Source organism: Rhea pennata, chromosome 2 (genome assembly GCF_028389875.1).
Source record: "Rhea pennata isolate bPtePen1 chromosome 2, bPtePen1.pri, whole genome shotgun sequence".
Classification (NCBI taxonomy): Eukaryota; Metazoa; Chordata; class Aves; order Rheiformes; family Rheidae; genus Rhea; species Rhea pennata.
The window spans coordinates 49,880,729-49,892,492 of NC_084664.1; the positions used below are offsets into that span (position 1 = coordinate 49,880,729).

Here is an 11,764-nt window from a genome sequence, read left to right on the forward strand (position 1 = left end):
CTTGTCCCTCTGAAACAGGCTTCGAGCTGTGCCGAATCCAGTTGCTGTTCAATTGACGCGGGCGTTTGGGAGAGATTAGAGCTTTAACAAGCCCGTGACCGGGTTTTTTTTCTTTAAGAGAATTTTAATGAACTCGAGGGAGGCAACAATCAAACACCCCCAAAAAGCCCTTCGCGGTCCTGTGAGGGCGTCGTAGCCTTTGCAATTTGTCCGACTTGCAACCTCCTCCGCTGGGCAGCAGAGAGGGGGCTGCCCGGTTTGCGCTCGGGCAGGGGGGCTTGGCACCGCGGCCGAGCCGCAGCCGCAAACATCTGGCTGCAGCGCGCGTCCCCGGCTCGGCGGCGGCGGCTTCAGCCGCTGCGTGCGGCGGCGGCTTTCCCGGCCGCGGCGGGCGGCGAGCGCCGAGGGCGCAGGCGGTGCAGCCAAGCGGCGCAGGGCAGAGCGGGGTTTGCTCGCGCCCTTGCAAAGCGGCTGGCGTCCCTCTGAGGGGAGACTGCGGCACCGTGGGCAGGCGGAAAGGGAGGCAAATTCACCAAAAAATAGCAGCTCCAGCTTCTCCTAGTATCCAGGTGCTGGGCTCAGTGAAACAAATAATTGCTTTTTTACTGCCTTTTTTGTTTTAAGTGTATGAAACCCCAGGGCAGATGAGAGTGTGTTGGGTCAGGTGCAGTGGCATAGCTGAGATTTCTCCCCCCCCCCCACCAGCTCCGAGGGAGACCTGCTCCTTCCCCCGGCCCGAACACCGCTCGCTTCCCGGGGGCTGGCTGGCTGCCTGGATGTCCCCTGGATTTCACCAAGTCGCTTGCAGCCTGCTCCTCCCTGCCCCCAGGAGCGCTGCTGTTCTGTAATAGGACAATTCCATGTGTTTCAATGATTCCTGCAGTTGCCCCCAGACTGGTTCTCCCGTGAGTGAGAACGAAGACGACCTTCCCTGCACTAAAGGTACTGCTGAACCTTCTAGTCTGTATCTCAGCAACATCTCAAAAATCAAATGTTAGTTCTGAGCTGGGTTATAAGTAGCAGAGAGGGGATCTGGGCTGATTTTAGGGCTGTAGATTGAAAACTGCAAACGTGAAGCTCTCCCTGCCCCACGCTCCCACTCCCTGAAGCTGCCTCACCGGAGCAGGTGCTTTGGTTTTGCAGCTTTACATTGCCTTGAGGTGCATCTCCGTGCAGGTCTGTCAGGGCCAGGCACGGCAACGCCTGCCCAGGTGAGGTTTTTGCTAAAAGGCTCAGAGACAGGTTGATCCAGGAGGCACGTCCACGCACAGGCAATGCGCACTGGCAGCTTCAGGCTGTCTGCAACGCGCACTTATATCTTGCCAGTTTACTTCAACGCGCAGTCAGAAGGGGGCCCCCGTTTATCAGTACTGACTGCGCGCAGGAAAAACATCCAGTGAAACCATCACCTCTGCCAGTAGGGATGCAGGCGCAGAAATACGACTGAGCGTTCGCCGCAGGGTTCTTAGGGGGCTCTTGGGGGGAAGCATAACCATGACCAGGTGTTTTGGGCTTTCACCTGGGATGGGGCAGTGCTTGCAAACACCGAGCTGTGTTGCAGAGAGCATAAGGCCTGTTTTGATCATACAGACTCATTTGGGTTAATTCAGTGAAAGGGAAATAATGTTTTTTATCATAGTCTCTTACGCAGACTTTAATAAGTAACAAGTTATTAAATTCAGTATGTTTTAAATTCTCATTTGGATTCCAGGTGAATCACTGCAAGTTCCTTTATTCCTTTTGCCTATTTTACAGCACTGGCACAGCTGAAATATTAAAAGGAGGAATTTCTTCCCTGTGAGAGTGACAGAGCACTGGGGCAGGTTGCCCAGAGAGGTTGTGGAGTCTCCTTCTCTGGAGATCTTCAAGGCCTGCCTAGATGCAACCCTGTCTACCATGCTCTAGGTGACCCTGATGAGCAGGGGGGTTGGACTAGATGATCTCCAGAGGTCCCTTTCAACCTCACCCATTCCTTGATTCTGTGAAAAGTGGCATGTGCATGGCTAGAAAAAAAATTAGACCAGGTTGTGTCTGAAGCTCTCCAGCATCCAGGAAACATGGCAAAGGTGATTACATGCAAATGTGTCACTGTCAGTGGGCTGGCAAAGAAAACAGTGTTCTGTCTTAATCACTTTCAAAACCAGACAAGTTTTGCTTGTGATAACGATAGGAAGAAAGCAGCTTTAACCAAAAAAAAAAAAAAAAAAAAAAAAAAAAGAGTCTGTTTTCAAGATTTAAAATGAGCAAATGTTTGGTTAAAAGCAATGGTGATTGCAATGGTGATGGATGCTTGGTGAGGGTGTTATTTTGTACCTGGGAACCTGGCCTTCATCCCCGTGGCAGGAGTTCTGCACTGCCGAGGACGGGGTCGTGAGGCTCTTCTTACCCGAGAGCCTCAGGCGCAGCGTGGTGGTGCAGTAAGGCTTGTGCAGGCAGTGGGAATGGAGAGATGGAGATGGCTCTGTTGTGGTGGCAGGGGTTTGCGAAAGCCCCCAAAACGGTCAGCCGGCTGCACGTGGGACCCTTCACGTTCGTTGGCATCTTGGGTGACTTTCAAAAGAGGTGAATGGGAGGAAAAGTTGTGTTACTGCCTTTGCCAGTCCACTGCACCACCTGCAGGAAATGAGAGGGAGAATAAAACCACTTTTTTTGTTGTTTTTTTGCTAATGTTGACATTTTCCAGTAATAACCTTAGATTTATATAAATCTCCCCCCACACACATTACATTCTTTTTAAAAAATAAACCAGGGATAGAAATATTTTTAGTGTTGCTTAAATATTCCTGTTTTTTTTTAAAAAAAGTGAAATACTAACATAGTTCCCCCCCCCCCGTTGCTTTTAGAAAACCCACCGCTTTGGTAAGAAATGTTTTAATACATGCATTAGTTTGTATTTTCCTTTTTTTTTTTTCTTTTTAACTATTTAATTGATTTTAATCTCCTGTTTGAAAGTGTTGGGGGGGGGGGAAATGGGCATTTTGGACTGTTTTGCCATGGGCAACGATCAAAGGTGAGGAGAGCATTCAGGTATTTACAAGCTCATTGTATTTGGAAAGGAACTGAGAAAAGCTGGAATCAGCACCTTGGAAAGTGGTTGACTGGAAGGAGCTTGAGAAGAAGAAAAGTTCATATAGAAAAGCAGTTGCTCTGTTCTTGCAAGATGAGAGCCCCAAAAGGAGAAGTTTGATATCTCTAAAAAAGAAAATTCCCTATTACCATTTGTTGAAGTATCTGTTGTACTGCAAATTTTTGCAATGCTCTTTACTGGTGATGTCTCAGCTGGTGTTAGAAACAACTATCCTCCCCCAAATGTTTTGACTGTTTTTGCTGTGCTCAGCAATTGGCATATCTGGTTTGGTTCTGGTATAATTTAGGGTTAGTCTAATTTTTTTCTATTATCTTCTGTATATTGTTTTTATCTGTTGTAGAAATAGCTACTGAGCTATTCATCTATCTCTTTCTTTCCTTTGGTTAGCACATGCTTTTCAGAACACGAAGATGTTAAGCCCCCTCTCATGAACCCACACATCTGGGAGAAAGTCTGTGAATCTAAATCACCTCCTCCTCTCAATCCAGGCAACTCCTTAGCCGTGAGAAACAGCTGCTGAGGCAGCCCCAGCAGCTGTGGGAGGGATTAGCTGGGGTAGAGGAGAGCGAGTGTGAAACTTCTCCAGCCTGCCTTCCAGCAGGCAAGCGCAATGGCAAGAGGGCTCACGGGCAGAGTTCCTCAGCACCTGCTGGCTTTGCGCTGGGCAGAGGACGAGCACAGATTATTCCCCGGCTGTGAGTGCGGAGCTCTCTGCCCTTCTTTTTGCCGAGAAAGGGTTGTTGCCCTCCTTCCCCCCACCCCCAGGTGGGAGATAGCCAACCAAGGCTGCCTCCTTGGGACCTGGGAGCAACCCCTCCCTGTGACTACTCTGTGATTAACCAGCTTCAGAGCCTCCTCTCCTCTCCCTTGCAATCAGCTTTTGCTGTTTTTATGAGGTTTTCCTCACCCCAACACTAAAGGAACGTTCAGCTCACTGCAAGGCAAGGTTGTTCTATTTATTCCGTGACTCGTAGCTGTGAGCAGAATTTTCACATTTACTTCACTCTTTACAGATGGGGTTATCATGAAGACAGTTGGCCTTCTCTAGCAATATTGTGCTATTCTATTTATGTTAGAGTTCACACCTATTGTGATTCTTACAAGATTTCCTTATAATGGGGCTCATTCATCTGACTACTTAGCACATGGAATATACTTACATTGCAGAATGAAGGCATTTTCCCGCCTTTCTTTATTGTAAGACACCCAGCAATGTGTAGTGACAGGACAAGAAGGGATAAGTGAAATTATTTTAATATAATATCAGTGTATGAGAAACCACAGAAGAAAGAAAACATTTCCTGGAAAATTCTGCATATGTATATATTGCATTGTATAGTCTTACAGACAAATTTACATGAAGTACATATTATATTTTAAAACACTGATTTGAAAAGGACAACAAATTAACTTTTCTCCTTCTGTACAGACATGGGAGTGTGATTATTTTTTCCTGTTGCTATAGTTTGTGGTTCTTTAGGAGGAGTACTCATATTCTTCAGCACTGCGGCGTCCAAAATCCATCCAGCCCATGTAGTCCCTGTCATTTATCCTGTGTGTAGGATCAATGCTCTGTACCCTGTTTCCCATAACAGAGATCCTTCCAGCAGGACCTAAACAAGAAGAGAGGGAGAGAGGAGCAAATAGTCAGATGTGTCAGATTCATCCATTTTCTCTTTGCCTTTTTTGCAAATGTTGACATGCAACAGTTAAAACCACTCTACTTACACAGACCATGTAACACTACTGTCATGTCAGTGGGGAAAGTGTCTTAGAAATGTTACGAGAAAAGCCCTGAAAGTGATTGTTTTCTTTGTATGAAACAGAAAATGGACCAGAGACTTGTTTCTAGCATATATCATTTCTAAACTGAGAACAGTGCAGTGAACACACAGCACCTTTCTGTTACTGCAGGGAGCGCCGTGGGCTGGTACAGACCAGTGGCAGGAGCTGTGCTGCCAGTCTTCTCTACAGCTCTTTGGAGGGGATCACCATCTCCCTGTCTGCTCCAGGCAGCTGGAAAGGAACATGGGTGCATTTCTCCTTGTTTTCTTTCTTCTGAAGTAGCAGAGAGAAGATGAAGAAAGTCCAGACTTTCTCACTCCTGCTACAAGATCACTCCCCTGTTTGCTGTAATGGGAGGGAAGTTCCAGAGTGAAAGTAACTCTGCTTGAAAGCAGACTCAGGCCTAAGTCAGGACTCCTCCACATAGTCCTATTTTACCTGAAGAGCAGTGAAGATAAGCACAGGAGCTCCTATAAAGGCACTTTAGTACAAGTGGAGTAGTTATGAATCTGTCTGCTGACAGACATCCACATACACGGCCTGTTATATCAGTGCTATTTCTATCACATATCTACAGCTTGTGTAACTCCTATCACAGCAATGTTGGATGCTGATCTTTAATCTCGTCTTAAAGAGTTATCGTTGTTTAGGGCATCAAGGAGATGCAAGACCTAAATTATTTACAAGGGGGACTTATACTTCAAAAATGAAAAGTCATACTCCCATCCCATCATTTGCTATCAGTACTTTGTAGGGTTAGATATCTACAAACACGAATGCAAAGAAAATCTCCCTTATATAATACTTAGAAAAAGTCATACTTGATATCATCATGTTATGCAACCAATGTTATGCAAATGGGGAGAAGGTTACTTTTCTCTGTGCTCCCAGAAAACTGCCAAAGTTAACATATGCCAACAATTAAGATGAGCTTAAACCTTGAGTGAGAAAGAGGAACAGATTAGTAATATTCAGACCAATGCTTGGATAGGTACTCAAACTGATCAAAAAGAAAAAAAGCTCAGGCCAGAGGCCACAAATCCATACAGTTGTCTTGCTTAGTTTCTTGTGTTTTGAAGGAATCTGACTGTGTGCTTTTATATTTCAAGGTTTTTGTCATAAAATGATCTTAATGAAGATCATTTGTTAGTGGCTGCAGAGGCATAGGAAAGTAAAAAGCAAGTAGCATAAAACTGAAACTGCAGTGTTTTTAGATATTTTTTTTTCTCTTTTTAAAAAAAATCTCTGCAAAAGAATATTTTTCTACCATTAAACCTTCAAAATCCTGGAAGTTCACATACATAATTCAGAATATGTAACCAAAGTTGATGAGAATAGCTTCTTGGCACTATAATCAGCTGTGCTAGGACAGAACTAAACCATCACTCAGATGTTGGTATTTAAGAGACTTCTGAGCCTGCAGTGACCTGTGGGCTGTAATGGTTCCCCTGGTGCCATTATGGTCTGGCTTGGCAAGTGCTCCTTAGGGAATGTGTACGCATTGCTGACTTGACAGCTACTATGTCTCATCTACACTGTGCCAGATGCATACTGTAAAGCCTGCAGATGAAGCTAATTGAAAGCTAGGTCATACACAGTGAAATGAATTTCTTAACCTTTCTTCAAATCACTGAAGATGGCCTGTGGATACAGCAGAATCAACATATGACAAACAGCTTCAATTGCAGCAGATGGGCAAAGATGCAGCTGTATAGCCTTAATGTCCTGAGAGAATTTAACTTTCTAATTGTTATCACTGGAAATATTGGCTAGAATGAGCTTTTCTATTAATCACAAACGCAAATGCCATCACTGATAACTGTGAAGACAAGCAAATGCTCTCTTTTTCCCCTTCAATGGAATTTTCAATTGTTGATTATTATTTGGAGAGAGGATCAAGTGACTAACAGAGCAGACAGGTCTTGTAGAGATTTCTAAAGTGCTGCCCAGAAGCTTTGTACTAAATGGGAACATAACACATATATGCATTGTGATTTTTGTCTCTTCTCTATTAGAAAGAGAGAGTCTAAATAGCTTAGCAATGTCACAATAATCCCATCATTTGCTAACAGTACTTTGTAGAGTTAGATATCTGCAAACACAAATGCAAAGAAATTCTCCCTTATATAATACTTAGAAAAATATGGTTTAAATCTAATTTTTTTTCACTTCATTCATTTGAGCTAATTGGAAGTGTCTGCCAGAAATTTAAGAGGGCATGTAAACTAGAATAATGAGCTCAATTTTCATGTTAGTGGGTGATAACTATGCTGAAGAAGGGCGATGAAGATTCTGCTTTGCAGACTCCTGTAATAAGATTCTTACTCAGTAACACCTTTAATAAGAGCACCAAATTCTAGAACTTTGTATCTGAACTGCCTTTCTATTAGGAGAGGTGAACTGCTAAAATAAGCTCCTTAACAGAAATGATGAGAATTGCTAACATGAGATGAAGTGTCTTAGAACACAAAGTGATGCATGCAACATCTCTTAACTGCAGATTTGCAAAGATAAGAAAGGGTTTCTGCCTAGCACAGGGATCAGCACTGAGGCTCTCAGGAGGGGAGGATAAGATGAACTACACAAGGTAATATGGAGAGGCAGGACAGCAGAAAGTCAATGTTTATATATAAGTGAACTTCACCCTAAACACAGTCTGGGTCTGCAAGTGAAGTAACTGTGTGGACACAATGCCTGTATCCCCACGTCATCACAAATACTGCCTCTCCCTTCAGCCCTCTCTGCTGCTAACATGTCCTTTTTCCCCAGCAGCACCAGAGACACACCAGACCGAAGCTATAGCAAGTAAACATGATTTGTATAACTCCACAAGTGGTGTGGTGGCTTTTGCTGAGGTTGGCAGCCATCTTTTTCCCGTGGAGTCCACAGCAATTAAGTTGCCCACAGTGCTACTCAGTTCAGATAGAAAGTAATAAACAGATCAGAGGCTTCAAAAGGAAAAAAATGCCTTTTTTAGGGGATTAGGAGGAAATGTTCAATGGGGAACTATATGCAACAATTTTGATCCATCATTTCTACTGGTAGCACAGACAGTATATGTTTGTGTGTAAGATATATACATGCATATATATACACTCCTATTTATATATATGTAAAATACTTATTATATAGCTTTATTCCTTCCCTAGCTAGCTCATGTATGTAATGCAGTTTCTTAAATAACTAATATATCACAAGGTAAAAACTAAGCCCTCAGATTCCACTGCTCTTATCTATGCTTCATGCCCGTTACAAATGCAGTGCCATGGAGGTTTTTATGTAACTACAAGATTCTGTTGTACTCCAAGGCTGCCAGGGACTCAAAACCTAACAGAAATTTACACATTTTCAAGCAACACATTTACCACTGCTTTTAGCACCGTGTTCATGAATGCAAGTTCTGATCTTTCAAAAGCTTGCATACTTTTGCAACTTGCCCCCAGGAACAACTACATGGAAATTCCTATACTCAGAAGATTTCCCTGCTGTGAATATCCCTAGCTGAGTTATGATTAGCCATTTGGTCTGTATTTAGCCACAAAAAAACAAACAAACAAACAAAAAAAAAAACCCCACTTTTCTCACTCTCCTAACTTTAAAAAAAGGAGAGAGGTTAATTAAATGAAAGTTCCAAGAAAATGCAATTACTAGATTTTGGGTGAGATAAAATATGATGTAAGACATACTGAAATAACTATAAGACTGAGAACAATAAGCAAAAAAAAAAAAAAAAAAAAAAAAAAAAAAGACTTGCATCCTATCTTCTGTAGTCGTTCATGCTATATGAGGGGGTTCCCTTAACATCTCAATATCTCTGGAAAAAAACCCACTGACATAGAAGCAGGCTATTACCAGTACCTTTTCTGGCTTGCTGGAGATACTTGGCCAACAAAGCACCGATGTTAGCTCTTTGGTCAATGCTTCCATCCAGCCGTGGGACAGGTTTCAGCGGGCCGGCAGATGAAGGGGAACGGACCTGCTGGTGCCGTTCTGTCAAGCTCTGTTCAAGCTCGGCAGCCAGTGGATTCCCATTGTGCGAGCCCGCAGTCTGCTGTCCGAAAGAGCTCGCTGAGAGCACAGCAAGGAACACGCAGATGCATACACCACTGTACATTGCTGGAGAGAAAAGGCACCAAGAGTTAGAATGACCACATTTGCTACATTTTATGTTATCTTCACCTTCATCATTCTTTGGAGGCAATGGCTTCTGAGCAATTTTTTTTAAATGGGGATAACTGTGGGCTCAGTGTTAAGCTGGAAGACACACACATGAATAGTTAAATATGCCTGAGAAAGAGGCAGACATCTGTAGGGCAGGCACAGAAAGAGATAAAGCCAGTTAGGCGTGCTATATGCTATGTCCGCTTGATCTACTCAATTCTTTTTTGCTTTTATTTTTTTGGAAGCTGTGTTTCACTAAAACATGAGAGACACATCAAGCTCTAAAGAAAATCCCAGGATTAGCACACACCACTGCTACACTGCTGCTGCATTAAAATCTGCTGATATTGCAAATACTCAATTTTGAGAAGTTTTACAAAGAGTCTTTACTTCAAGCACCCCTTCTCTGGTTTGAACTTCACTGCTCAAGAGGCTTCATCTTGTCATACAACGAGGAAGAAAGCTCCCAGAGAATGAAAAAAAAAAAACCCTATCAAGCTCCCAGTTATTTGATCTACTAGTTGAGGTAGTAAAAGCTGCTCAGGAGTAACAAATAATGTGCAATGTAGCAATATTCTTCTGGATGTAAAACAGAAATCAAGTGCGATGATTTTTTTTTACTGCTTCCTTAAAGAAACAAATATTAGGAAAAAACGATGTCATTTCATTAGATTATTTGATTATATAAGCTGAAATAGGCTTTTCTTCTGGAAACTTGAAAATTACTCTCAGTTAATAGGAGAGACAAGGTACCTAGTATTTAATGCTGCAAGATTACTTTTCATTTATACGTATGCACAAGTTACCTGCATGGAAGTTTGTGAATCATTTAAGGTTTTTGAAAGAGACACTGAATAATAATAATCTTGTCGTTTTAAAAGAAGGGAAAACGAAGTTCGTTTGCCCACTGCACACACAGAAATGCGTAAAATACGACCTTCCCGCAGGGCGGCAGACGAACGCGGAACGTCGAGGCGCCGCTCCGGCTCAAAAACGGTCCAAATCCCCTCCGACACCGCCGCCCCCCGCCCCAGCTCCCCTCCTTCAGCAAACCGGCCGATCGCCTCAGAGCCGCTGCCCGAGTTAAGCCGCCGACGAGCCCCATTTCGCGCCCCAGCGGCGGCGCCTGAGGCGGCAGCGGCGTTTCCTTCCTTCCTTCCTTCCTTCCTTCCTTCCTACCTGCCCGCCGCGCCGCCGCCGCGGCCAGACCCGACCCGACCCGAGGGAGCGAGGCGGTGCGCGCTCAGGCTCGGCAATCCGGGCCGCCTCCGACGCCGGCCCTTAAATAGCGGCGGCGGCGGCCGTCCGCACGGCTCTGACGCCGCCCGCCGCCGCCCCGGGCCGGGCCCCGCTGCGGGAGGAGGTGGGAGGCGCGCAGCGCCCCCCCCCCCGCTGTCCGTTGGCGCCGTTATGCGGCGCGAGAGCACCGGCCGCCCGGCGGGCGGCACCCGGCGCGACGGGGCGCGCGCCGCCTTTCCGCCCTCTCTGAGGCGAGGCTGCCGCGGGGCAGCCGCCCGCTTACCGAGCGCACCTCCCCGCGGGGATCCCCCCCCGCCTCCGCCGCGCCGCGCCGCTGCCTCCCTCCCTGCCGCCCCCGGGGCAGGCGGGGAAGCGGCGGCGCCTGCAGGGGGCGCCCCAGCGCCGCGGGGCGCTTCCAGCGGGCGCGGGGGGAGCGCGGGGCGGGAAGGCGCCGGCGGCGCGCGGGGAGGAGCCGAGGCCGGCCGCGCTGCGCCCTCGGCGGGCCGCGTGTCCGGACGGGGCTGCGGGCTCGTGTCCTCTCTTGGCGCATCAGCACCTGCGCGGGGTGAAGTTAATAAAAACAAACAAACAACAACAAAAAACCGCCGCAACCTGCTTTGGAAACAGAAATGTAAGTTGAAGTGGAATTGCCAGGGCGAAGGAGAGCGGCACTGAAATAGTTCCAGCAATTCCCTCTGGTGAAATGTGCGTATTTAATGGCTCTGCCTTCGAATAAGCCGGTAATACTGCTGATAACTCAGTATCACTGTTTTGCCTTAGTGGGAAAAACGCTCGCTGCTACTAGGCACTTAAACCGTCGATAGCAAACTGTAGGTGCCTAGGAAAGGTATCACAATCTTTCTGGGAAGGAACACGACAAGAGCCATTCTAGTAGAGCCACATCCAGGCCCTGAGAACCTCGCTGCAGGTAATGAGCTCCCAAAGGACCAGTTCAAAGCTTAGTAGTAGAAAAAGACAGAGACCTTACTAATAGAGGTGTATGCATAATTCATATTACAGAGGTATAAATATAAATGCAGACATTCAATCTGACAGGTTTATTTGGGTGAACCAATAAAAACCATAGGAGATTACTTAGAGTTGATTTGGAATATTAGTTCAATTTTTAATACATCTTTATAGAAGTCCTCAGAAGGTTCCCTTTGGTTCCAGTCAGATCGGCAGAAATTGTGTATTTCTTTGCAAGTTTTACTACACGACAGGGCAGAGCATCCGTTGAATTTGCGTGTTTTAAGTTTGTAAAGGTGCTGCCGATGATTCTGTTGTGTTTTCCTGTTACGATTTCTGGAAACTCAAGGACTCTGCATGAATGGAGAGACAAATCTCTGTTTGAGAGGAGCAGCCAAGCTTACTGAACTGTGCGTTCTCATGGAAGTGCAGGACAGCAGCATCAGCGTATGCTTAGTGGCATACAAAATCAAACAGAGAAGTCAGAAATGTCTGCTGACATTTACATGTGTATGAGAATTG

General features: G+C 45.6%; 1 protein-coding gene across 1 annotated transcript; it reads right to left on the bottom strand.

Annotated features, from left to right (window-relative positions):
• Nucleotides 1-4,528: 4,528 nt before the first annotated feature.
• CCK (cholecystokinin) lies at nt 4,529-10,234 on the bottom strand. Its single transcript, XM_062567881.1, has 3 exons — nt 10,214-10,234; nt 8,732-8,989; nt 4,529-4,701 (listed from the first exon to the last, which is right to left on the bottom strand). Exons 2-3 carry the CDS (start codon nt 8,985-8,987, stop codon nt 4,565-4,567), a joined length of 393 nt encoding a protein of 130 aa, XP_062423865.1. The 5' UTR covers nt 8,988-8,989; nt 10,214-10,234; the 3' UTR covers nt 4,529-4,564.
• Between the last annotated feature and the right edge of the window lie 1,530 nt (nt 10,235-11,764).